The 26,849-nt window shown below is 38.6% G+C and overlaps 1 protein-coding gene and 1 long non-coding RNA gene across 4 annotated transcripts in view; one reads left to right on the top strand and one right to left on the bottom strand.

The window, feature by feature from the left end:
* The window catches only part of LOC135231229 (uncharacterized), a 45,735-nt gene that overhangs the window by 5,484 nt on the left and 13,402 nt on the right, over window positions 1-26,849 (bottom strand). The window lies entirely within an intron of this gene.
* The window catches only part of ERP27 (endoplasmic reticulum protein 27), a 35,838-nt gene that overhangs the window by 4,800 nt on the left and 4,189 nt on the right, over window positions 1-26,849 (top strand). For 2 of the 3 annotated variants that reach the window (XM_003405671.3, XM_023554599.2), the window contains 2 exons: window positions 21,917-22,033; window positions 25,964-26,089. In XM_003405671.3, coding sequence (XP_003405719.2) covers window positions 21,917-22,033; window positions 25,964-26,089 — 243 coding nt within the window. The remainder of the gene's footprint in view (window positions 1-21,916; window positions 22,034-25,963; window positions 26,090-26,849) is intronic. The other variant, XM_064284545.1, reaches the window with a different exon arrangement.

Here is a 26,849-nt window from a genome sequence, read left to right on the forward strand (position 1 = left end):
AGTTTATGCCATTGGTGAAATATCAAAGTAAATACAGGTAGTCCCAGACTTAGATGGAGTTATGTTCCAATGACTCCATCTTAAGTCAGTTCTGAGGTAAGTCTAATACCTCTTTTTTTTTCATTATTATTGCCTTTTATTATCAGTATCTTTATACATTTGATCTTTATTTGTCTAGGGCGATTGGAAACATTACATATAAACATGGATATATTTTAATGCATACATTTAAAAAAACACAAATCATTAAAAAAAAAAAACATGGTTTTAACTGCAGTTCTCGTAACTTCAGTACATTGTAAGTGGGGGACTACCGGTATGTCAACAGTCCACTGAAAATGAGAAATTGAGGCAGAAGATAAAGTTTTCAAGATTTCTGGACTGACTGTCCATTTCCGTCTACTTCCACCCTTTCTCTCTCTTTCACTTCTCATTCAAACCTTTTTTAGTTTTATTTTATACTCAGTGTCTGGTCCTTAACTGTTCAATACAAAAATTCTAATCACCTACAATTCCATGAGTACTTCTTCACTTATTTCTTGTTTACAGATTTTTTGAAGGCCTGATTTAAGTCTTAGTGGCACAGAGGTCAAGAGCTTGGCTGCTAACGAAAAGGTCAGCAGTTCAAATCCACCAGCCACTCCTTGGAAACACTCTGAGGCAGTTCTGCTCTGTCCTATAGGGTGCCTGTGAGTCGGAATCGACTGGACGGCAACGGGTTTGGTTTTTTGTTTGGTACTACCAAGATACACACACCAAGATACACACACGGGGAAGAAAAACAAGTACTGTTGCTTTCAAAGTCTCTGCAGGCCTAAAAACCTCCAGTGGGAGCGTTAGCTTTGCTCACAATTTATTCTTTATACAGCCCTTTTGATGACTTCCCAGCCCTGCTCACTCGTCCTTAGCGTTTGGTTTTTGCCTACCACCAGTGACAGACCAACTCTCAATGAACTCTTGAGACCTCTGTGGACACTACTGCTTATGTGCCATACCAAAAACAAACACACTGGTTCCTGCCCTTCTTTCCTGGCAGGAATTTGGGGCTCAACTTATGTCCTGCCAGCTTTTAGATAAACATTTTTTTCTCAGTTTACACTACCACAAATGTAGCCGATATTTTAATAGGATTATTATTCAAGAGTTTGGGATAACTTTTGTTTGTTCCTGAACAGAGCACATCAACTATTCAAATTTTTCTCAATATTTATTAAAACTTTATTTTTTAAAACAGTTAAAGGTTTACAGGAAAATTGTGCAGAAAGTACAGAGCGTTCCCACATAACCCCACCCCTGCCCACTGTTCCTCCCATTATTAACATCTTGCATTCCTGTGGTACTCTTGTTACAAATGAGGAACCAATATTGACACATAATTATTAATTAAAGTCTATGGTTTACATCAACTGGTTGCTGTGGATTCCTACTCATGGCAACCCCAAGTGTGGCAAAGCAGAACTGTACTCCATAGAGTTCTCAAGGCTGTGACCTTCTGGAAGCAGATTGCCAGGCCTTTCTTCTAAGGCACCTCTGGGTGGGTTCAAACTGCCAACCTTTTGTTCAGTAGCCGATCACTTAACCATTTGCACCTCCCAGGACTCCTATCGTTTACATTAGGGTTCACAGTTCGTGTTGTATACTCCTATGGGTATGTACATTATAATATTTTGCTGAAGATTATTCAAAAGCAGCTGCAGCAGAATATTGACAGGGAACTGCCAGAAATTCAGGCCAGATTCAGAAGAGGATGTGGAACCAGGGATATCATTGCTGATGTCAGATGGATCCTGGCTGAAAGCAGAGAATACCAGAAGGATGTTTACCTGTTTTTTATTGACTATGCAAAAGCATTCGACTGTGTGGATCATAACAAATTATGGATAACATTGCAAAGAATGGGAATTCCAGAACACTTAATTGTGCTCATGAGGAACCTTTACATAGATCAAGAGGCAGTTGTTCGGACAGAACAAGGGGATACTGACTGGTTTAAAGTCAGGAAAGGTGTGCGTCAGGGTTACATCCTTTCACCGTACCTATTCAATCTGTATGCTGAGCAAATAATCCAAGAAGCTGGACTATATGAAGAAGAATGGAGCATCAGGATTCAAGGAAGACTCATTAACAACCTGCATTATGAAAATGACACAACCTTGCTTGCTGAGCATGAAGAGGACTTGAAGCACTTACTAATGAAGATCAAAGACCATAGCCTTCAGTATGGATTGCATCTCAACATAAAGAAAACAAAAATCCTCACAACTGGACCAATGAGCAACATCATGATAAATGGAGAAAAGATTGAAGTTGCCAAGGATTTCATTTTACTTGGATCCACAATCAACACCCATGGAAGCAGCAGTCAAGAAATCAAAAGACACATTGCATTGGGCAAATCTGCTGCAAAGGACCTCTTTAAAGTGTTGAAAAGCAAAGATGTCACCTTGAAGACTAAGGTGCGCCTGACCCAAGTCATGGTATTTCCAGTCACATCGTATGCATGTGAAAGCTGGACAATGAATAAGGAGGACTGAAGAATTCACGCCTTTGAATTGTGCTGTTGACGAAGAATTTTGAATATACCATGGACTACTAAAAGAACAAAAAAATCTGTCTTGGAAGAAGTACAACCAGAATGCTCCTTAGAAGCAAGAATGGCAAGGCCGCGTCTTACTTTGTACATGTGGTCAGGAGGGATCCGTCACTGGAGAAGGCTGTCATGCTTGGCAAAGTACACCGTCAGCAGAAAAGAGGAAGACCCTCAAGGAGGTGGATTGACAGAGTGGCTGCAACAATGGGCTTAAGCATAACTTTTGTGAGGATGGTGCAGGACTGGGCAGTGTTTCATTCTGTTGTGCGACTCGACGGCACCTAACGACAACAATACCTATGGGTTTTGATAAATGCTTGTCAGGCGTCCCTCATTGTAGTATCGTACAGAATAGTTTCACTGCTCTAAAAATGTCCTGTGTTCCACATATTCAACCCTCCCCCATCCCTGAACTCTGCTAACCACTATCTTTTTATTGTCTCTATAGTTTTGCATTTGCCATAACGTCATATAGTCAAAATGATACAGCATGTAGCTTTTTCAGACTAGCTTCTCTCACTTAACAATATGCATTTCAAGTTCCTTCATGTCTTTTCATAGCTTAATAGCTCATTTCTTTGTATCGCTAAACAATACTCATTTTATTGATATCGTACCATAATTTGCCTAATCATTCACCTATTGAAGGACATCTTGATTTCTTCTAATTTTTGACAGTTATGAATAAAGCTGCTATAAATATTTGTGTGCCAGTTTTTATGTGGATATACATTTTCAGCTCATTTGGGTAAATACCTAGAGTGTGGTGGCTGAATTGTATGGTAAACCTGTGTTTAGCTTCAGATTGTCTTCCATAGTGACTGTCCCACTTTAAATTCTCGCCAGCAATGAACGAGAATTCTGCTGCTCCAAATCCTTGCTAGCATTTGGTGTTGTCAGTATTTTGGATTTTAGTTATTCTAATAGGTGTGTGGAAACCCTGGTAGCATAGTGTTTAAGAGCTATGGCTGCTAACCAAAAGGTCAGCGGTTCGAATCCACCAGGCGCTCCTTGGAAACCGTATGCGGCAGTTCTACTCTGTCCCATAGGGTCGCTATGAGTTGGAATCGACTCGACGGCAATGGGTAATAGGTGTGTGGTGGTATCGCATTGTTGTTTTAATTTGCAACTCCCTTTTTTTTTTTAATAGCATATAATGCTGAGCATCTTTTCATGTGCATCTTTTTGCTATCTGTGTATCTGCTTTAGTGAAGTGGCTGTTCAGATCTTTTGCTCATTTTATGATTGGGTTGTTTGTTTTCTTTTTTCTGAGTTTTAAGAGTTCTTTGTATATTTTTGATACAAGTCCTTTGTCAGATATGTGTTTAGCAAATATTTTCTCCCAGTTCGTGGCTTATCTTTTCATTCTCTTTACACTGTCTGTCACAGAGCAAATGTTAATATTAATGAAGTACAACTTACCAGTTTTTTCTTTCATGGATTGTGTTTTTAGCGTTGTATCTAAGAAGTCATCACCAAACCCAAGGTCACCTAGGTTTTCTCCTACTTCATCTTCTAGAAGTTGAATAGTTTTGCATGTTATATCTAGGCCTATGATCCATTGTCTGTTTTTTTTTTAAAAAATGTAAGCTCTGTGTCTAGATTCATAGATTATTCAGCTATACGTTGAGGAACATGGACCTGCTGCAAATTTTCTGGTAGCTAATTTCATCTTAGATTTATCATTTGTTTTGTTTTGTTTGTTTATGATAGACAGTATGCTGGTGTCTTATAACATTCTACCATTTAATTTTCACAAAAATCTGATGAAATATTTATTATTATAAATGAGGAAACTGAAGTTTCATGAAACCAATTCATTTACCCAAAGTCTCACAACTGGTAAGTGACAGATGTCTGATTCACATCAGCATTATTTACACAAAGCATATACTTTCTAGTATGTTATGTTTTTGTTATGTGTCAATGAGTCGATTCCAACTCATAGTTGCCTTATAGGACAGACTAGAACTGCCCCTTAGAGTTTCCTAGGCTGTGATCTTTATAGGAGCAGATCTCCCATGGATCGATCCTCTGGTGGGTTCTAACATTCCACCTTTCATTTAGCACCCAAGTGCTTAACCATTGCACCACCAGGACTCTTTTGGCTGCTTAAAGCACTTAAACTCATTGCCATTGGGTCAATTCCAATTCATAGCAACCCTTTAGGACACAGTAGAACTGCCCCAAAGGGTTTCTAAGGCTGTACCATATTCCTACACTAATAACACACATATTATATGGTTTTTGCTAACTGCATAACCCCCTTGCACATTATTTTTCTAGGTGTACTATGCACATTATATATATATATATATATATCTCCATTATTTATGTGGGCATGTCATTTGCTAAAAATACAGTAATCTTTACAGAAGTGACTGCCACATCTTTCTCCCGCAGAGCACCTAGTGGGTTCAAACTGTCAGCCTTTTGGTTAGCAACCAAGTGTTTAACCATTGCACCACCAAGGCTCCTTTAAAGCACTTAACCCTAAAGAAAACCTTTGTTTTTTACTGCTAGATTCCATTTCCTCTAAGTTCCTTCATTACAGAACTTACTTTTTTTCTATTCCTTTTTTTTTTAAAACTTTCTCCTAGACTATCCCTCCATTCCTCCAGTGCTAGGTAATTAAACCTCAGGGTTATTTCTTAAAATTTAATCTAGGTATTTCATATATTGGCAAAGACATTTCAGAATTTAGGTTTATAGAACTTTCAGTTATACGAGCATATTTGTTGATGGCCTGAGCTACTGATACGTGAAACAACTAATAGGACTAAAATGAGTTGATATTGAATGCTCGAAATGCCGGAGCAATGACAGGACTAGTAAACGCTACACGTAAGTAATGCATCACTCTCCAAAACTAGTGGCAACTGACAATAGAAATGTAATCAGGAAGAGTTTAAGTAAAAGTCATGGGACTAAAATAAATTGTTTATGAAAACCTAGCCAGGTTTGAGGACACAGCCTGCCTTTTGTGAGTGTGATGGCAGGGAGACCCCCCACGTTATCCAACAGGACCCTTGTTGCCCTGACAGAGATGGGGTCCTGGATCCAATAAACCAGGAGCCTGGCCTAAAGGGGAAATTTGGATATTATTTGAATGTTTGTCCTACTTTGGGTTTTCTCAATCATTTCTATCTTAAGAAATACAGTTACCCTAACTTTGACCCAAATGGATAGTAATAGAAACAAAGTGGAGACATTTCATTTGTTCATTTAACAGTTATTTATTGAGTGCCTCTTATAAGAAAGAAAGCCCTAGAGGCGTGGTGGTTAAAGAGCTACAGCTGCTAACCAAAAGGTTGGCAGTTCAAATCCACCAGGTGCTTCTTGGAAACTTTATGGGGCAATTCTACTCTGTCCTATAGGGTTGCTATGAGTAGGAATTGTTTTTTTTTTTTTTCCTTATAAGAAATATGCTCTGCCAGACAAAGAGAATCAGAATGAATCCATGAGTGAGAATAAACTAATAGGAAATATAAAAAGTAAGACTATCAATTTACTAAACTTTATATTTAAAGTTATATGTTTTTATATAAAAAAAAAAGTATGTATTAACCGAATATATGATTAGTTAATCAACTTCCAAAAACAAATAATCCTAGGGATATGGGGGCATTTGTTTAACAAACTACGTCACAGGGCCACCCAAGACATTTCAATACTGTAAAAATGGTGCAAACTGAGACGATTTTAATATATTTTATGACAATCTGGGCGGTAAATTAGAGAAAGTCATAGCAATTCTAATGGAATATTGCTGAAATACTAATGCACAGAAAGGCATGATTAGAACTCGTGGTTAACCCAGAAACCCAGTCCCTTGAGTCGATTCCGACTCTTAGCGACCCTAAAGGACAGAGTAGAACTGCCCCATAGAGTTTCCAAGGAGCATCTGGTGGATCTCTTGGTTATGATATAGTATTTAAAACACAAAATAATGTACTTCAGATGTTCTTGCGGAAACCTTAACATTATATCTTAAGGTGGCAACCCTTCTGGTTTACTGTTTCTCTGTTTTTCTTCCTGGTGCCTCTTTTATTAGGAAAAAAATAATATAATACCTTAAGTAAAGTTCTTTCCAAAAACTAGAAAAATGTATTTTTTTTTTAATTTTTCCTCAATTCCTGGCTCTGGCCAGATTTTCTTTCCAGTATATTATACAAATAACTCCTTTTACAGTAGGGAGATTTCCTGCTGAAATGTTGCTTCCAGAGACCCTACACATGAATGTTCCAGAGTTTATCAGTTTAAGAAATCCCGAAAGGATCATTCAAAGAAGCACAACAAACTGTAGAGACTGCAGGAGGGTGGTTTTTCATAAAAGCCCTCTGCTTCTTAGAGAATGTTATCACCACTAACATCCTATGCCTCCAGTATGCTGCGTTCCTTAAATCCAGAAACTCCAGGAGTAATTGCTGTTTCCTGTTCTCCCTGTTCTGGGAAATCTGAGGGACTGCCTGGGAAAGAATAGAGAAGGAGGGGGCTCCTGGCCTACAGCACAGCTTTGTCAATGGAGGCACAGGCTCTAGGTCTGAGAATTCCTAGAAAAATAATCAGGAATATTTACACATATTAAAGATTTTTAAAGGACCCTGAAAGGGCCCTGGTTGTGATTATGAAAACCCTGGTGGTGTGGTGGTTAAGTGCTACGGTTCATAACCCAAAGGTCAGCAGTTCAAATCCACCAGGTGCTCCTTGGAAACTCTATGGGGCAGTTCCACTCTGCCCTATAGGGTCGGTATGAGTTGGAATTTACAGCAACTAGGGATTGGTTTGGTTTTGGTTTGATTATGATTATAATTTTGATGACTCTGATGTCTGCAATAGCAAAGCCTTAAGTATGAAGGAGGCTTACCAGCTGGCAAACCAGGCATTTTTTTTTTTTAGCAGCAGTAAATTCCTAAAAAAAAAAAAAAAAACACTGCAAATACCAAATTCTCTGTGGCCATTTTATTTCTGCAATTTTTTGTTGTTGTTGTTGTTTTGGAGTCTAGTGTAGAAAGCTGGGCAAGGATTCCACCTGAGACTTTTTCTCTTACTTTTATATTTCTGTTCCTTGCTTCCTATTCAGAACTTAGTGAATTTTAAAACAAGTAAATATACTAAGTTAGAATTCACAATTTCAAATATCCTGTGCTTTTTCAAACCCTTTTTGGAAATACAAAGATTTTCTGTACCTCAGCATTTATTTATTTCAGAAATTTAAATTTTGTAAAACTAGTCTTCTTAAAATGAAGCATGCTTAAATCACCATCTGAAGGTCAGCACTTCTGTGCCTCAGAACCTAACATACAGCACGGACTCCATAAATAATTCTTGAACAAATGGATCATAAGCAAATGACTAGGTATATCCTTACCATTGCTGTGGAGTTAACTGCAAGCCATGGCAACCCCATGTGTTACACAGTAGAACTGCTCCATAGGGTTTTCATAGCTATAACCTTTATAGAAGCAGACCGCCATGCCTTTCCTTCCTAGCACCTCTGGGTGGGCTTGAACCACCGACCTTTATGTTAGTAGTTGAATGCAAGCTATTTGTGCCACTCAGTGACCTATTAGATACATCTAGTATTAGCTAAATTAACCACAAGGACCACACTGGGCTACTTGGAGGTCCACATTAGTCTTAATGAAACCAATGGGAGACCATCTCAAACAAAAGAAGTGAAAAATAGACCATAGCATTTATCATGAGAATGACAATAATGAGCAATTTTGGATTTTTACCTTTTCAAAACTTTAATTTCCCTCTGCCTGAACTCCCTCGCATATAAACCAGAATGAAACTTAGCTCTGATTTTGCTGAATCAGCATAGAGCAAGTATGAGGGCCTTATGGGGAGAAGGTGGTTCTGGTTCATCTAGATGAAAATCCATCTACCTACAGTCACATGATCTTCGAGAAGGGCCTAAAGTCCATCAAATGGGAAAAATCAATCTTTTTAACAAATGGTGCTGGCAAAACTGGGTGTCCATCTGCAAAAAAATGAAGCAAGACCCATACCTCACACCATACACAAAAACTAATTCAAAATAGTTAAAGACGTAAATATAGAGCCAAAAACTCTGAAGATCACAGGAGAAAAAATAGTATCAATGCTAGAGGCTCTAATACACGGCATTAACAGGATACAAACCATAAGTAAAAACACACAAGCTCCAGAAGATAAGCTAGAGAGCTGGGATCATCTAAAAATTAAACACTTATGCTCATCAAAAGACTTCACCGAAAGAGTAAAAAGAGAACCTACAAACTGGGGGAAAAAATTGGCTATGTCAAATCTGACAAAAGTCTAATCTCTCAAATATACAGGAAAATCCAACACCTCTGCAACAAAATGACAAATAATCCAATTAAAAAATGGGCAAAGGAAATGAACAGACACTTCACCAAAGAAGACATTCAGGCAGGCAGCTAACAGACACATGAGGAAATGCTCATGATCACTAACCATTAGAGAAACGCAAATGAAAACCTTAATGAGATACAATCTCACCCCTGGTATTAATAGCATGAATCAAAAAAAACAGAAAATAACAAATGCCGAAGGGTGTGCAAGGAGATTGGAACTTTTATGCACTTCTGGTGGGAATGCCAAATGGTACAACCATTTTGGAAAATGAGATGGCACTTCCTTGGAAAGCTAGAAATAGAAATACCGTACGATCCAGCAATCTATCTGCTAGGAATATATCCTAGAGAAATAAGAGCCATCACACAAATAGATATATGTACACCCATATTCATTGCAGCATCATTCACAATAGCAAGAAGATGGAAACAACCTAGATGACCATCAACAGATGAATGGCTAAACACACTATGGTACATACACACAATGGAGTACTACGCAACAATAAAGAACAATGATGAATCTGTGAAGCACCTCACAACATGGATGAATCTGGAAGGCATTACACCGAGTGAAACAAGTCAATCACAAAAGCACAAATATTGTATGAGACCACTACTATAAAAACTCATGAAAAGGTTTACACACAAAAAGAAACAATCTTTGATGCTTATGGGGGAGGGAGGGTGGCAATGGAGAAACACTAAATAGACAATAGATAAGTGGTAACTTTTGTGAAGAGTAAGACAGTACACAATACTGGGGAAGCCTGCACAACTTGTCCAAGACAAGGCCATGGAAACTCCATAGGCACACCCAAACTGCCTGAGTGACCGCATTACTGGGCTGAGGGCTATGGGGGCCATAGTCTTGGAGAACATCTAGCTCAATTGACATAACATAGTTCATAAAGAAAATGTTCTACATTCTACTTTGGTAAGTAGTGTCTGGGGTCTTAAAAGCTTGCGAGAGGCTATCTCAGATACTCCACTGGTCTCACCCTGTCAGGAGCAAGGCAGAATGAAGAAAACTAAAGACACAAGGGAGAGATTAGTCCAAAGGACTGATGGATCACAACCACCACAGCCTCCACCAGACTGACTCCAGCACAACCAGATGGTACCCAGCTACCATTACCTATGGCTCTAACAGGGATCACAATAAACGGTCCCAAACAGAGCTGGAGAAAAATGTAGAACAAAATTCTAACTCACAAAAAAAGACCAGACTTACTGGCCTGACAGACACTGGAGAAACCCTGAGAGTGTGGCCCCTCGCCATCCTTTTAGTTCGGTAATGAAGTCACTCCTGAGGTTCACCCTTCAGCCAAAGATTAGACAGGCCCATAAAACAAAACAAGATTAAAGGGGCATACCAGCCCAGGGGCAAGGACTAGAAGGCAGGAGGGAACAGGAAAGCTGGTAATAGGGAACCCACGGTCGAGAAGCAGAGTTTTGACATGTTGTGGGGTTGTTAACCAGTGTCATAAAACAATATGCGTACTGTTTAATAAAAAGCTACTTTGTTCTGTAAAACTTCTTCTAAAGTACAATAATAAAAAATGAAAAAAAAGAATGCAGGAAGGAATGAAGAGATGCTAAAATGTAAATATGTATACAAATGTAAATGTATATTGAATATATAATTCCATAATAATAATGTCTTTTGAGATTTAGAATTAAAATACATAATGGTAATCACCTGTAAATCTTGAGTATGGTGGCCAAGGAATGGAGTTGAAAGTAAGGTAAACTGATCAAACATTCTAATGTCTGCATTGTCCAAGAAGAAGATAAAATAGCCAATTAATATTAGATTCTGATAAGTGTAGAATGCATGTTGTGTAATGCATGTATAATCACTGAAGGAATAATAAAAGCCTGTGTAATTTTTAATCCAAGGGGCCCTGGAAGCACAATCGTTAAGCGCGCAGTTGCTAACCAAAAAGTTGGCAGTTCAAACCCACCCAGTGCCCTGAGGGTTAGAAACACCTGGAGATCTGCTTCCATAAAGATTACAGCAAAGAAAATTCTATGAGACCATTCTACTCTGTCACGTGGGGTTACTATGAGTAGAAAATTGACTCAACAACACCTGGCAACAACTTCTAATCCAATAAAGGGAAAAAGGAATAATACAAACCATACAATCAATTAAAAAGTAGGCCAAAAATGAAGGAAAACTGAATTTGAAACAAGCAGAACCAATGAAAAATACATGTTTAATTGAATATATCAGTAATTACATCACAAAAACATCCAGTTAAAAAGACAATGATTAGCAGACTGGATTAAAATACACAATGAGTATGTGCTCTTTAGGAGGGATGCATTTAAAACATAAATACACTAAGAGCCTCAACTAAAATATAAAGATTAATTTAAAAAAAAAAAGGAGGGAGATATTCCATGCAAAGACTTCCAAAAGAAAGCTGGTATAAGTACATTAATATTGGACCAAGCAGACTTTTAGGCAACAAGTATCCATAGACATAAAGAATGACACTTTCTAATGAAAAAATGTCAATTCACCAGGAAGATTTAACAATTCTAAATTTAATTTATCTAATACATGGCCTCAGTATGTATAAGCAAAAACTGACAGAATTGTAAGAAAAAAATGACCAAACCCATAATTATAAAGGGAGATTTTAACACTCCTTCCTAGATAGGATAAGCTGATAAAATAACAATAAGAATACACAGAATTGGAACTATAAAATTAACAAACTAAATCTGACGGACATATACAGAATGCTGTATTCAAAACGGCAGAATATACAGAATTTTCAAGGACACATGTAACATATAGAGAAGTTCACAAATGATTTAACTAAAAGTATAGAAATTAAGCTAGACATCAATAATAAGAATATAATTAGAAAACCTCACTTTTAAAATTAAGACATACACTTTTAAATAACGAGTAGTTTAAACAAGAAATTAACAATGAGGGCAGGGCAAAGATGGCAGAATAGCCAGACGCTTCCAGCGATCCTTCTTATAACAAAGACCCAAAAAAACAAGTGAATCAATTATGACAAGCTAGGAGCCCTGAACATCAAAGGCAAAGTTAAAAAACAGACTGAGCAGCAGGGAGACAGAGAGACGATTCAGAAGAGAAGAGGAATTACCAGGCCTGAATCATCGGGATCCCTCAAGCACCATTCCCGGGAGCAGCTGCAGTGGGCTGGTTGTAGCATCCAGCCACAGTTTCCTCAGGGTGAAGCAGCCAGCCCCACAGCCTACTAACACCTCTGGAACCAGAGAAAAATGGCGCTCTTGGCAAAAACTAGTACTTGAGTATATTTTACCACACCCCCAGCCCCCAAGCCAGCTTCAGTGGCTGTTGATTTCCCTGGGACTATGATAGGAACTGTTGAACGTGCGGAGCCATCCTCCCTTGTAGTAGGCATAAATTCACAATTGGCAAAAAGATAATTTGCCAGCTCTACTAGCTGGGGGAGCTCAGGACAGAAGCAGCTCCTGTTCAGGCATAAACGTCCATGGACTTTGAATGCCTTTCCCCCTGCATGGACCTATGTGGGCCTATTTTGGGAGAATAGGCCCTTGTGGGCAGACTGCAACCATTTCAGGTATGTGGTGGAGAGGTGGGTGTTTGATATTTGACATTGCTTTACCTATTAAACTGGGTCCTTACGTACCCACATCAGGGGCCTAAGGACTGGTGGCTCCACTCAGGTCACCCAGCCACCTGCGACTAGAGTCCAAGGATAACTGGTACCTCCCAGTCCTTACAACCAAAAGCATTGGGTGCCCAAGGTCTGTCTGCAGAACCCACCTGCCTATACGCTCTAGAGAACAGGGACGTGCTTTCCTCACAGACACTCAGGGGACAGTGCGCAGCCCCCTTACTTGTTCAGAATGTGTCCCCCTGCTGCAACCAGATACTGGTACCTACACCAACCACTACTGCCACTCTAAGACCATAGGACAGAGTCTGTACCACACACTTGATGATCACCTACCCAGACACCTAAGCTGAATTCATACAAGAAAAGTGAATGGACTCCTAGACTGATATACCTGGATAACAGCTCTAGCCACCAGGTGGCAGGATGTCAGAGTTTCAAAGGTGAAAAAAATCAAGCTAGCTCTCTCAAGCAACCCATCTGGGCATATCAAAACAAAACAAAGCAAGAAGCTAGGATACAGTAAGCAAACATAAAATAAACTAATGCAATAACTTACAGATGGCTTGGAAACAACAATCAATTTTAAGTCACATAATTTTTTTTTTTTTAAAACAAAGACTCAACAGATCTTCTGGATGAAGGTGCTTTCCTGGAAATACCACATGCAGAATTCAAAAGATTAATGTACAGAACTCTTCAAGACATCAGGAATGAGATTAAGAAGAAGATCAGGCAATACACAGAACAAGGAACACAGAGATAAAGTACTTGAAGAAATTAAAAATGTTATTCAAGAACATAATGAAAAATTTAATAAGCTGCAAGAACCCATAGAGAGACAGCAATCAGAAATTCAGAAGATTAACAATAAAGTTACAGAATTAGACAACTCAATAGAAAGTCAGAGGAGCAGAATTGAGCAAGTGGAAGGCAGAATTTCTGAACTTGAAGATAAAGCACTTGGCACTAACACATTTGAAGAAAAATCAGATAAAAGAATTTAAAAAACAAAGAAACCTTCAGAATCATGTGGAACTCAATCAAGAGAAATAACCTACAAGTGATTGGAGTACCAGAATAGGGAGAGATAACAGAAAATGCAGAGAGAATTGTTGAAGATTTGTTGGCAGAAAACTTCCCTGATATCGTGAAAGATGAGAAGATATCTAAGATGCTCATCGAACTCCACATAAAGTAGATTTTAAATGAAAGTCATCAAGACATATTATAATCAAACTTGCCAAAATCAAAGATAAACAGAATTTTAAGAGAAGCTAGGGATCAATGAAAAGTCACCTTCAAAGGAGAATCAATAAGAATAAACTCAGACTACTCAGAAGAAACCATGCAGGCTAGAAGGCAATGGGATGACATACATAAAGTGTTCAAGGAAAAAAATTGCCAGCCAAGAATCATATATCCAGCAAAACTGTCTCTCAAATATGAAGGCGAAATTAGGACATTTCCAGATAAACAGAAGTTTAGGGAATTTGTAAAAACCAAACCAAAACTACAAGAAATACTAAAGGGAGCTCTTTGGATAGAAAATCAATAATATCAGGTATGAACCCAAGACTATGACATTGGACGGAGTAATCAGAGGTCAACCCAGATAGAGAAATCACAAAAATGAATCAAGAAAAAAAAATGCTTGAAACAGGGAAACAGCAATGTCATTATGTAAAAGGAGACAGCATTAAAACAATAAAGAGGGGCTATGAAATGTAGTCATAGATCTTTCATATGGAGAGGAAGACAAGGTGATATAAAGAAATAAAAGTTAGGTTCAAGCTTAGAAAAATAGGGGTAAATATTAATGTAACCACAAAGGAGACTAACTATCCTACACATCAAAATAAAATACAAGAAAAAAGAGAGACTCAGTAGAAACAAAATCAACAACAATGAAGAACAGGAAAAGACAATATATACAGATAAACTACTCAGCACAAAAAATTAGCGGGAAAAAGAAACTGTCAACAATACACAAAAAAAGGCATCAAAATGACAGCACTAAACATACCTATCCATAATTATGCTGAATGTAAATGGATTAATGTACCAATAAATAAACAGGGAGTGGAAGAATGGATTAAAAAAACATGATCTGTCTATATGCTGCCTACAAGAGACACACCTTAGACTTAGAGACACAAAAAAACTAAAACACAAAGGATGGAAAAAAATATATCAAGCAAACAACAATCAAAAAAGAGAAGGAGTGGCAATATTAATTTCTGACAAAATAGATTTTAAAGTTAAATCCACCACAAAGAACAAGGAAGGACACTATATAATGATTAAAGGGACAATATACCTTTTTCATACCAGGAAGATATAACCATATTAAATATTTATGCACCCAATGACAGGGCAGCAAGATACATAAAACAAACTCTTACAGCATTGAAAAGTGAGAAAGACAGCTCCAGAATTATAGGAGGAGGCTTCAACACACCACTTCCGGTGAAGGACAGAACATCCAGAAAGAAATTCGATAAAGATATGGAAGATCTAAATGCCACAATCAACCAAATTGACCTCATAGATATATATAGAACACTCCACCCAACAGCAACCGAGTATACTTTCTTTTCTAGCTTGCATGGAACATTCTCTAGATAGACCACATACTAGGTCATAAAGCAAGCCATTGCAGAATACAAAACATCAAAATATTACAAACCATCTTCTCTGACCATAAGGCCATAAAAGTAGAAATCAATAACAGAAAAAGCAGGGAAAAGAAATCAAACACTTGGAAACTGAACAATACCCTGCTCAGAAACGACTGGGTCATAGGGGACATTAAGGATGGAATAAAGAAATTCATAGAATCCAATGAAAATGAAAATACTTCCTATCAGAATCTTTGGGACGCAGCAAAAGCAGTACTCAAAGGTTAATTTATATCAATAAATGCACACATCCAAAAAGAAGAAAGGGCCCAAATCAAAGAATTATCCCTACAACTTGAACAAATAGAAAGAGAGCAACAAAAGAAACTCACAGGCACCAGAAGAAAGTAAATAATAAAAATTAGAGCAGAATTAAATGAAATAGAAAACAGAAAAACAACTGAAAGAGTTAACAAGACCAAAGCCAGTTCTTTGAAAAAATTAACAAAATTGATAAACCACTGGCCAAACTGACAAAAGAAAAACAGAAGAGGACACAAATAACCTGAATAAGAAATGAGATGGGCAATATTACAAGAGACCGAACTGAAATTAAAAGACTCGTATCAGATTACTACGAAAAATGGTACTCTAAAAAATTTGAAAACCTAGAAGAAATGGATGAATTCCTAGAAACACACTACCTACCTAAACTAACACAAACAAAGGTATAAAAACTAAATAGACCCATAACAAAAGAAGAGATTGAAAAGGTAATCTAAAAACTACCCCCCCCACCCCCCCAAAAAAGCCCTGGTCCAGACAGCTTCACTACAGATTTCTATCAAACTTTCAGAGAAGAGTTAACACCACTACTACTGAAGGTATTTCAGAGCATAGAAAAGGACGGAATACTCCCAAACTCATTCTATCAAGCCAGCATATCCCTGATATCAAAACCAGGTAAAGACTCCACAAAGAAAGAATATTACAGACCTATATCTCTCATGAACTTAGATGCAAAAATTCTCAACAAAATTCCAGCCAATAGAATTCAATAATTTCACCATGACCAAGTGGAGTTCATACCAGGGATGCAGGGATGTTCAACACTAGAAAAACAATTAAATGCAATCCATTATATAAATAAAACAAAAGACAAGAACCACATGATTTTATCAATTGATGAAGAAAACACATTTGACAAAGTTCAACACCCATTCATGATAAAAACTCTCAGCAAAATAGGAATAGGAGGAAAATTCCTCAACATAATAAAGGGCATTTATACGAAGCCAACAGCCAACATCATCCTAAATGGAGAGAGCCTGAAAGAATTTCCCTTGAAATCCGGAACCAGACAAGGATGCCTTTTATCACCACTCTTATTCAATATTGTGCTGGAGGTCCTAGCCAGAGCAATTAGGCTAGATAAAGAAATAAAAGGCATCCAGATTAGTAAGGAAGAAGTAAAAGTATTTCTATTTGCAGATGACACGGTCTTATATGTAGAAAACCCTAGAGAATCCTCAAGAAAACTACTGAAATTAATAGAAGAGTTCAGCAGATTATCAGGATACAAGATAAACATACAAAAATCAGTTGGATTCCTCTGCACCAACAAAAAGAACATGGAAGAGGAAATCACTAAATCAATACCATTTACAGTAGTCCCCAAGAAGATAAAATACTTAGGACCAAATCTTACCAGAGATGTAAAAGGCCTATACAAAGAAAACTACAAGTTACCTCTGCAAGAAACCAAAAGAGACCTATTTAAGTGGAAAAACATACCTTGCTAATGGATAGGAAGACTTAACATTGTGAAAGTGTCTATTCTACTAAAAGCCATATATAGATACAATGCAATCCCAATCCAAATTCCAAGGACATTTTTTATGAGATGGAGAAACAAATCACCAACTTCATATGGAAGGGAAAGAGGCCCCAGACAAGTAAAGCATTACTGAAAAAGCAGAACAAAATGGGAGGCCTTAGTCTACCTGATTTTAGAACCTATTTTACCACCACAATAGACAAAACAGCCTGGTACTTGTACAACAACAGATACATAGACCAATGGAACAGAATTAAGAATCCAGACATAAATCCATCCACATATAAGCAGCTGATTCTTGACAAAGGCCCAAAGTCAGTTAAATGGGGAAAAGAGTCTGTTTAACAAATTGTGCCGGCAGAACTGGATATCCATGTGCAAAAAAAATGAAACAAAACCCATACCTCACATCATGAACAAAAACGAACACAAAATGGATCAAACACCTAAATATAAAATCTAAAATGATAAAGATCATGGGAGAAAAAATAGGGACAATGCTAGGAGCCCTAATACATGGCATAAACAGTATATAAAACATTATTAACAATGCAGAAAAGAAACTAGATAACTGGAAGCTCCTAAAAATCAAACACCTATGCTCATCCAAAGACTTCATCCAAAAAGTGAAAAGACTACCTACAGACTGGAAAAAGTTTTTAGCTATGACATTTCACATCAGCGTCTTATCTCTAAAATCTACATGATACTGTAAAAACTCAACTACGAAAAGACAAATAACCCAGTTAAAAAATGAGCAAAGGATATGAACTGACACTTCACTAAAGAAGACATTCAGATAGCTAACAGATATATGAGAAAATGCTCATGATCATTAACCATTACAGAAATGCAAATCAAAACTACAAGGAGATTCCATCTCATTCCAACAAGGCTGGCGTTAATCCAAAAAACACAAAAGAATAAATGTTGGAGAGGTTGTGGAGAGACTGGAACACTTAAACACTGCTGGTGGCAATGTTAAATGGTACAACCACTTGGGAAATCGATTTGGCACTTCCTTAAAAAACTAGAAATAGAACTACATACTATCTAGCCATCCCATTTCTTGGAATATATCCTAGAGAAATAAGAGCCTTTACAAAAACAGGTACATGCACACTCATATTCATTGCAGCTCTGTTTACAATAGTAAAAAGATGGAAGCAACCAAGGTGCCCATCAATGAATGAATGGATAAATAAATTATGGTATATTCACACAATGGAATACTACCCATCGATAAAGAACAATGATGAATCCATGAAACATTTCATAATATGGAGGAATCTGGAAGGCATTATGCTGAGTGATATTAGTCAGTTGCAAAAGGACAAAATTGTATAAGACCACTATTATAAGAACTTGAGAAATAGTTTAAATGGAGAAGAAAACATTCTTTTGTGGTTACGAGATGGGGGAGGGAGGGAGGGTGGGAGAGGGGTTTTCACTAATCAGATAGTAGATAAGCATTTAGGTGAAGGGAAAGACAACACGCAATACAGGCAAGGTCAGCACAACTGGACTAAACTAAAAGCAAAGAAGTTTCCTGCATTAACTGAATGCTTCAAATGCCATCATAGCAGGGCTGGGGGTTTGGGGACCACAGTTTCAGGAGACATCTAAGTCAATTGGCATAATAAAATCTTAAGAAAACATTCTGCATCCCACTTTGGAGAGTGGCTTCTGGGGTCTTAAATGCTAGCAAGCAGCCATCTTAGATGCATCAATTGGTTTCAACCCACCTGGAACAAAGAAGAATGAAGAACACCAAAGACACAAGGTAATTATGAGCCCAAGAGACAGAAAAGACCACATAAACCAGAGATGACCTCAGCCTGAGACCAGAAGAGCCGGATGGTGCCAGGCTACAACAAATGACTGCCCTGACAGGAAACACAACAGAGAACCCCTGAGGCAGCAGAAGAGCAGTGGGATGCAGACCCCAAATTCTTGTAAAAATACCAGGCTTAATGGTCTGACCAAGACTAGAAGGACCCTGGAGGTCATGGTCCCCAGACCTTCTGTTAGCCCAAGACAGGAACCATTCCCAAAGCCAACTCTTTAGACAGGGATTGGACTGGAGTATAAGATAGAAAATAACACTGGTGAAGAATGAGCTTCTTGGATCAAGTAGACACATGAGGCTCTGTGGGCATCATCTGTCTGGAGTAGAGATGAGAGGGCAGAGTGGGTCGGAGGCTGGCCAGATGGACACGAAAATAGAGAGTAGAGGGAAGGAGTGTGCTGTTTCATTAGGGGGAGACCAATTAGGAGTATATAGAAAGGTGTATATAAATTTTTGTATGAGAGACTGTCTTGATTTGTAAACTTCCACTTAAAGCACAATAAAAATTAAAAAAAAAAGAAATTAATATAACGAACATTATAAAATATTTTTAACTGAATGATAGGAAAGGTTATACATATTGAAATTATAGAAGAATGCACAGCTTTCTGAGGCAGAAATGAATGTATTTTAATGCATATTTTAGAGAAGAGTGAATGCTAAAAAATCTTTAAAATCCATTTTAATAAGTAAGAAAAATAAGTTCCTGGTGGATTTTAAGGAGAAAGACAAAATAATAAAGCTTCTAGAAGATAATATAAGAGAATACCTTCATGACCTTGGAGTAGTCGAAGATTTTTTAAACAAACAAAAGAAAAAGTATGCATTAGCCCTAAAGGAAAAGGGTGATACCTCGAGTACACCAAAATTGCCTCCTGTTCACGAGCAATCACCACTAAAATGCAAGCCCCGGTGAGAAAAGATACGCAATATGAAACCAGCAAAGGGCTTGCGTCTGGAACGTATAAAAAGACCTGCAAAATGCTGGAAAAAGATAGTCAACTCAATAGAAAAATGGGCATGTGACATAATAGACACTTCATAAAAGAACAAATGCAAGTGGCCAATCAGGAAAATACAATGAAAACCACAATGACATTCCGCCATATATCCACCAAGAGTGGTAGAAATAAAAACACTGACAATACGAGATGATGGCAAGGATGTGAAGCAATGGGACCTCTCCAACTGTACTGGTGCGAGTAAATTTATTAACCACTATGGAAAACAGTTTGACAATACTGAAGTTGCAGATATATCTACCCTATTTTCAAAAAGTCTAATCCTAAATATATCCCCAGCAGATATGTGTACCAAGAGACATGGACAGGAATGTTCACTGAAGTATTATTTTGATAACAAGAAACTGGAAACAACCTATATGTCTATCAATAATAGAATGAATAAATAAACTGTGTTATACAATGGAATACTATACAGCAAAGAAAAATAAAAACTATAGCTACATGCAATAGCACCAATGATTCTTATAAACAAAATGTTAAGTGAAAGAAATGAGATACATAGACAAAAAAAATACTGTTTTTTCCATTTACATAATATTAGATAAAATTAAACTATAGCATTAAGGAATGCATCTTTAAGTGGTGAAGCTAAAAAGGAAAGGGTAAAAACCATTACCGTATAAGTCAGGAAAAGTGATGAGAAGGGAGAACAGGAGACTTCTAGGGTTGTGGTGATATTCAGTTTCTTTAACTGTGTGGTGCATCTTGCTTATATTTTCTGGTTTGTGCCTTTTTTTTTCTCTATGTGTGTTTTATTTCACATTGAAAGATTACATAAATAGATCACATATCTGAGCATTTTAATACCTCCCTTTGCCTTCAAGTTAGAGCTCATTCTCCTTACTTTTGCTTCAAGGCTCTTTGAAAGCTGACCCCTTCTTAATCCACTACCCTTGTCTCTCTCTATCACCCACACTGAGCATCCATTGCCACAGTCATAGTGAACGAATTGTAGGTTCTAAAACATGACATCTCGCTCACTTCTTTTGCCTTTGCAAATACTGCTCTTTATTTAAAACTGTCTCCCCAGGCTCATTCATCTGACCTACTCTTAGCCATTTTCAGGAGTTACCTTCTCCTAGGAGCCTTTCTGCTCTTCCTTAGGTGACATTTCAGCCTCTGATTCCCCCATGACAACACTTGCCATGTGTCTTAGTTATCTAGTGCTGCTATAACAGAAATACCCCAAGTAGATAGATTTAACAAAGAGAAGATTATTTTCTCACAGTAAAGTAGGCTAAAAGTCCAAATTCAGGGTATCAGCTCCAGGGGAAGGCTTTCTCTCTCTCAGCCCTCTCATCAGTCTTCCCCCTTACTAGGAGCTTCTCTGCACAGGGATCCTGGGTCCAAAAGATGTGCTCTGCTCCCAGCACTGCTTTCTTGGTGGTATGATGTCCCCCTGTCTCTCTGCTCACTTCTTTCTTTTATATTTCAAGAGGTTGCCTCAAGACAAAATCCAATCTTGTCCTGCCTCACTAACACAACTACTGTCCATCCTCCCTCATTAACATTAGAGGCAGGGTTTACAACATATAGGAAAATCACACAACACCAGGAATCATGGCCCAGCCAAACTGATACATACATTTTTGGGGAGACATAATTCAATCCGTGACACCACACCATGTGAGATGTTTCTGTTTACTTGTCTATATGCCACAGGACAGTGTGTTCCTCACAGGGAGGGAGCATTTCTTATTTACCTTTCTATCTATGGAGCTTTAGTCAGTGCCTGGCATGTAGAAGACAAAAAAAAAAAAAAAAATCCGTCACCACTGAGTCGATTCTGACTCATAGCAAGCTTATGGGACAGAGTAGAACTGCCCCATAGGGTTTCCAAGAAGCAGCTGGTAGATTCGAACAGCCAACCTTTTGGTTAGCCACCAGGGCTCTATGTAGTAGATAGTCTAGCAATAATTTTCAATAAATGAATAAAACCAGAACAGTGATTATTGCATCTCTTTTGTGTCACCCAGGTGGATAACGGACGGCTGAATTTAGAGAGCAAAGACATTGAAAGCATTGATGACACCAAATTAAGCCGTTTCATTACAGTCAACAACCTCCGCCTGGTGACAGAGTACAGCCCTATGGTAAACAACAGTCCCTGTCTTTAGCCCCTGAAGTACGCGTGTCAGGGAGGGTGTTTGTCTTCATAGCAGAGATCCTTTTCTCCTGGAGTTCTGATTCTTTGATCAATAGTAACAGTGGCTGTCATTAATTGAAGACTTTGTTTGAACATATGTTTTGAACATATGTTTATGTTGCCATCCTTACATTAGCCCTTCGAGATTGAGACTTGTCCCTATTCAACAAAGAAGGAAACTGAGACTCATAAAATTAAATGGCCTATCACATGACCAATAAGAAAGAACCAGGGTGAAAAGCTAAAGTGACTGATTCAAAAACTTAGGGGATTTGCTGACTGAGAGTGCCCCATGAAGACAACTTTGACTTAAGCAACACCAGGCTTCTCAAACTAGATTTGAGTCTGTGCTGAAGGTCAACTTTTAACACATTGGTGGCAGATACTTTTGTTAAATGCAATAAAAATAAATCACTACACAAATTTAAAGAATCAAGCCCACCGATCACATACTTGGATGTTTCAACAGTGCCAAATTTCTATTAGTTTCTAAACACCTATTCCCAATTTTCTATGCCTATCTGTTGTGGACCAGTGACAAGCAGATCCTAGTCTGGCTTTCCCTGCAATCCACACGTTGACTAGTACATGCCTAGCCCCTTAGGGTTCCTCAGCTTTCTTTCCAGTTTTGCCTTCCTCTGGTGTTGCATGCTGCCGTTCCTTGGTGGAGCCCTCGTGTCACAGTGGTTATGAGCTTGGCTGTTAACCAAAAGGTTGACAGTTCAAATCCACCAGCGGCTCCTTGGAAACCCTCTGGGGCAGTTCTACTCTGTCCCATGGGGTCGCTATGAGTCAGAATTGACTCGACAGCAATGAGTTTGATTTTATGGTTTTGGTGCCTGGGTGAGGAGTCCACGGATGTGGCAAACACTTAACACACTTGGATGCTAACCAAAAGGCTGTAGGTTCAAGTTCACAAAGAGGCACGTCAAAAGAAAGCCCTGCCAATCTACCTCCAAAAAGTCAGCCATTGAAAACCCTATGGAGCACAGTTCCACTCTGACACACATGGGATCGCCGCGACTCAGAACTGACTCCAGGATAACTAGTTTTTACTGGGGTGACTGGGTGAAGGGACCATCAATCCCAATTATTTTCTGGTTTTCTAATACTCTACAGTTTAGAGGGTTGTCTTATATATCCTGCCTTTGATTTTCCCTGACGAAGATCATAGAATGATAGAGTACTGGTTTCTAGTGATCTACGTCAGCTCAGAAATGCTGTGTGTTCTCCAACAACTTATGTGTATTTCGTGATATTTAGGACATACAAAGCACATTCACACCCATTTTCTCATTTGATCCTCACATCAATTTTTTGAGCTAGAAGAGAAGACTTATTATACCCATTTTATACAGGAGAACACTCAGGATCCAAGTGACTTATTCAAGGTCACATGATAAGTAGAGAAAGCATAATTTAAGGCAGAAAATTTAACTGATAATGTATTAGCTCACATTGCCTGTTTCCATTTCATAAGAGAGGAAATAGAAGTGCAAAAGAGTTAACTTCCTCAAGGCCCAATGGCTACTAACAATTTCAGCTACATCAACAGCCCTATTCACTTGCCCCGCCTTTTGTTTTTGTTTCTCTGTAACCCCTGTGTCTGACTGAATCCTGTGGTTTTCTACTCCCCACATGGCCTCTGATAGAACACACCACTTTTCCTGTTGACAAATTCTGTCCACTCCTCACGTTTGTCCCTGTGGAGGGGTGGCTCCATTTGCACTTGTGCTAAGATACTACCACACACACTTCTGGGCAGTCAGCGGTAGTCTTCGAAAAGTATTCTTCTCCTAGACCATCTCATTCTGGATGATTTCAGGATCTCTGCATTTATAGCTCTGATGTCCTCAGTGCTCCAGGCTAGTGAAGGCAAGGGCAAGGACGGACCCTTCCTGAGTTCTGGTGACTTGTCCATGTCTTATCTTACAGGGCAATGATTTTTTTTTTTTTTTTTTTTTTAACTTCAACAGTAGTAGTGAAGGCAAATCACATCAAGAGGAAATTAGGTAAGAATCTCTTTATAGAAGCAAGTTCAACCCTGATTGTGACCTTTTCATCTCCCCAATTTTTTTTTTCTTTTGATGGCCTACCCAAACTACTATAGCTGCTACCCATCTGCTGCTGTGCACAGGTGTACACCAGCAGCAACTGGGCAGAAAACCATAGCCATGTACTTGGCCTGCTAAGCACTTTCAGTACACACACTCAGTACTTGGCTTCAGGATGAAGAATCAGGCTGTGTCAGGATTAAACTAATCCCTTTTGCTATGCCTAATCCCTTCTGCTAAGAGCACTGTGCCTTTTGACCCCTAGCTCCTATTTCTTGCCTCTTCCTAAAATTTTATCCTCCATCTGTGCTCTCTAGGAAGGTGGATACATGCTCTAATTTTAAGTAAGAAGATCTAGTAAAACAAGAGTCAGGTATTTACCATCCAGTCCCCAAAATTTAAAATCTAAGAGCTCCAGAGGAAATCTGTGGCAAAGAGCTGCCTTGCCTAAATGTTGGCCCCCTGTGGCCAGTGGAGACTGAGGATTGCTACAGAGACATATGTAGCTTCAGGAAGGACCCTACCTGGTTGTTTCCTTTTCCACCCTCCTGGGACTCTGCCCAATGATTCATTAACCCACTGTTCTCTCTTCCTCCTGTGTACACGGCACTGTTACAGCAAGGCCTTCTGTATTTAGAAGCGAGAAGTGAAAACGAACAGGATTTGTTTAAAATAGAAATACTTGCAACACTATTTCAGGAAAGTGAAATGTAGAGAGCCAACACAATAGTTTTACTCCCTCCCTCCTCTCCTCTCTCGGTTCCCTCAGCCTCCCTCCTACTCCCTGTCATTCACAAATTCATGAGGAATTCCTGTCTCTAAGTTAGAAAAAAGGGGCCAACACTTCTGGCCTCCTGAAGAATCTACCTTTTTACTGAACTGAGGCAGACTGGTTCAACCAAATGAAGATTTGCCATCAGCTAGCTCTGTAGGAGTCAGTATATCTTGGTGGTTAACAGCACAGACTCTGAGCCAGACTGTCTGGGTGTGAACCCCAGTCCACCACTTATTAGCTCTGTGACTTCAGGTGAGTTACCTAATATACTGGATCTTTAATGATTAAATTAGTTATTATATGTAAAATGCTAAAAACAGTACCTGGCACATAGTAAGCTAAGCACTCAACAAGTATACACTAGTAGTATGCAGTCAAAGGCCACATTGTAAGCCTGTCAGATCGGTCTAGCAATACTAACAGGGGTTGAAAAAGAGTAAAGTAATTAATTACTGCATAACAAATTACTCCAAACCTTAGCATCTTAAAATATTTTCTGTAGGTTAGAATTTAGGAGTGGCTCAACTTGGTGCTTCTGGCCCGGACTCTCTCAAGAGCTTGAGAGTCAAGATGTTGGCCAGGGCTGCATCTGAAGACTTGACTGGAGCTGGAGGATCTACTTCCAAGATTGCTCATTTATATAGCTGGCAAGTTGGTGCTGGCTGTCTTAGTGTTTCACCACATGGGTCTCTCCATGGGGCTGCTGAGTGACCTACGCTGGGGCTAACTTTCCCCAAAATGAGTGATACAGGAAAGAGCAAGGCAGAAGCCATGATGTCTTTTGTTACCTTTTATTACTAGTGTGATTATCTACTCACACTTCACCTATTTTGCAATATCCTGTTAGTTACTCAGATCAGCCCTCTTTAGTGTGCAAGGATGATAAGAAAACCAGAGTGAGACCTATTGAGAGCCATCTTGGAGGCTGATTACCATTCATGTTAAGAGTAGACAGCTCTCATTTACGTTTCAGTGTACCCATTCACTGGGTTGCCAGTAAAGTTTCTTTTTTCTCTCTCTCTCCTGATAATACATTTCAATTTGCCAGACTGTGGTTGGCCTATTCAACAGCTTGGTTCCGATTCATCTTCTCCTGATGATTAACAAGACCTCCCCAGGGTATGAAGAAAACATGCACAGATACCAGAGGGCAGCTAAGCTCTTCCAGGGGAAGGTGAGTCTGAGATGAGGGGTACTCTTTTGACTCCTTACCACAAGGACATGAGAAAAAGGAAGATGGGACCAGGGAAGTAGAGACGAATAAGGAAAACAAGTATGGTTAAGATATATCAAAATAAGAGCTACAACATAGTATATCACATTACTCTGATTTGAACTTAAAGATACTATAGATGTTATATTTGTGCTATTAAAGGCCTATATTATCATATCTTCTCTTAGTGATGAGTCCATTTCTTTTCTTCTTCATTGATAGATGGAGAAACAGTAGAGACCCAAAGAAACTGAAAAGAAAAATCACCTATTAATCACAATTTATTTACTCCTTGACATGATCTCTTAGAGTTTTGGACCTCTGAGCTTATTTATCATACAAAACAGCTATCATACAAAACAGCTATCATACAAAACAGCCTCAGGCCTCCTTGTTGTTGTTGTTGTTAGGTGCCATCCAGCGTTCCAACTCATAGCAACCGTATGTACAACAGAATTAAACACTGCCTGATCCTGTACCATCCCCGCAATCATTGCTGTGTTTAAGCCCATTGTTGCAGACACTGTGTCAGTCCATCTCATTGCAGGTCTTCCTGTTTTTCATTGACCCTCTACTTTACCAAGCATGACGTCCTTCTCCAGGGACTAGTCCCTCCTGATAACATGTCCAGAGTACATGAGACAAAGTCTCACCATCCTCACTTTTAATGAGCATTTTAGCAATACTTCTTTCAAGGCAGATTTGTTCATTCTTCTGGCAG

Source organism: Loxodonta africana, chromosome 4 (genome assembly GCF_030014295.1).
Source record: "Loxodonta africana isolate mLoxAfr1 chromosome 4, mLoxAfr1.hap2, whole genome shotgun sequence".
NCBI lineage: Eukaryota > Metazoa > Chordata > Mammalia > Proboscidea > Elephantidae > Loxodonta > Loxodonta africana.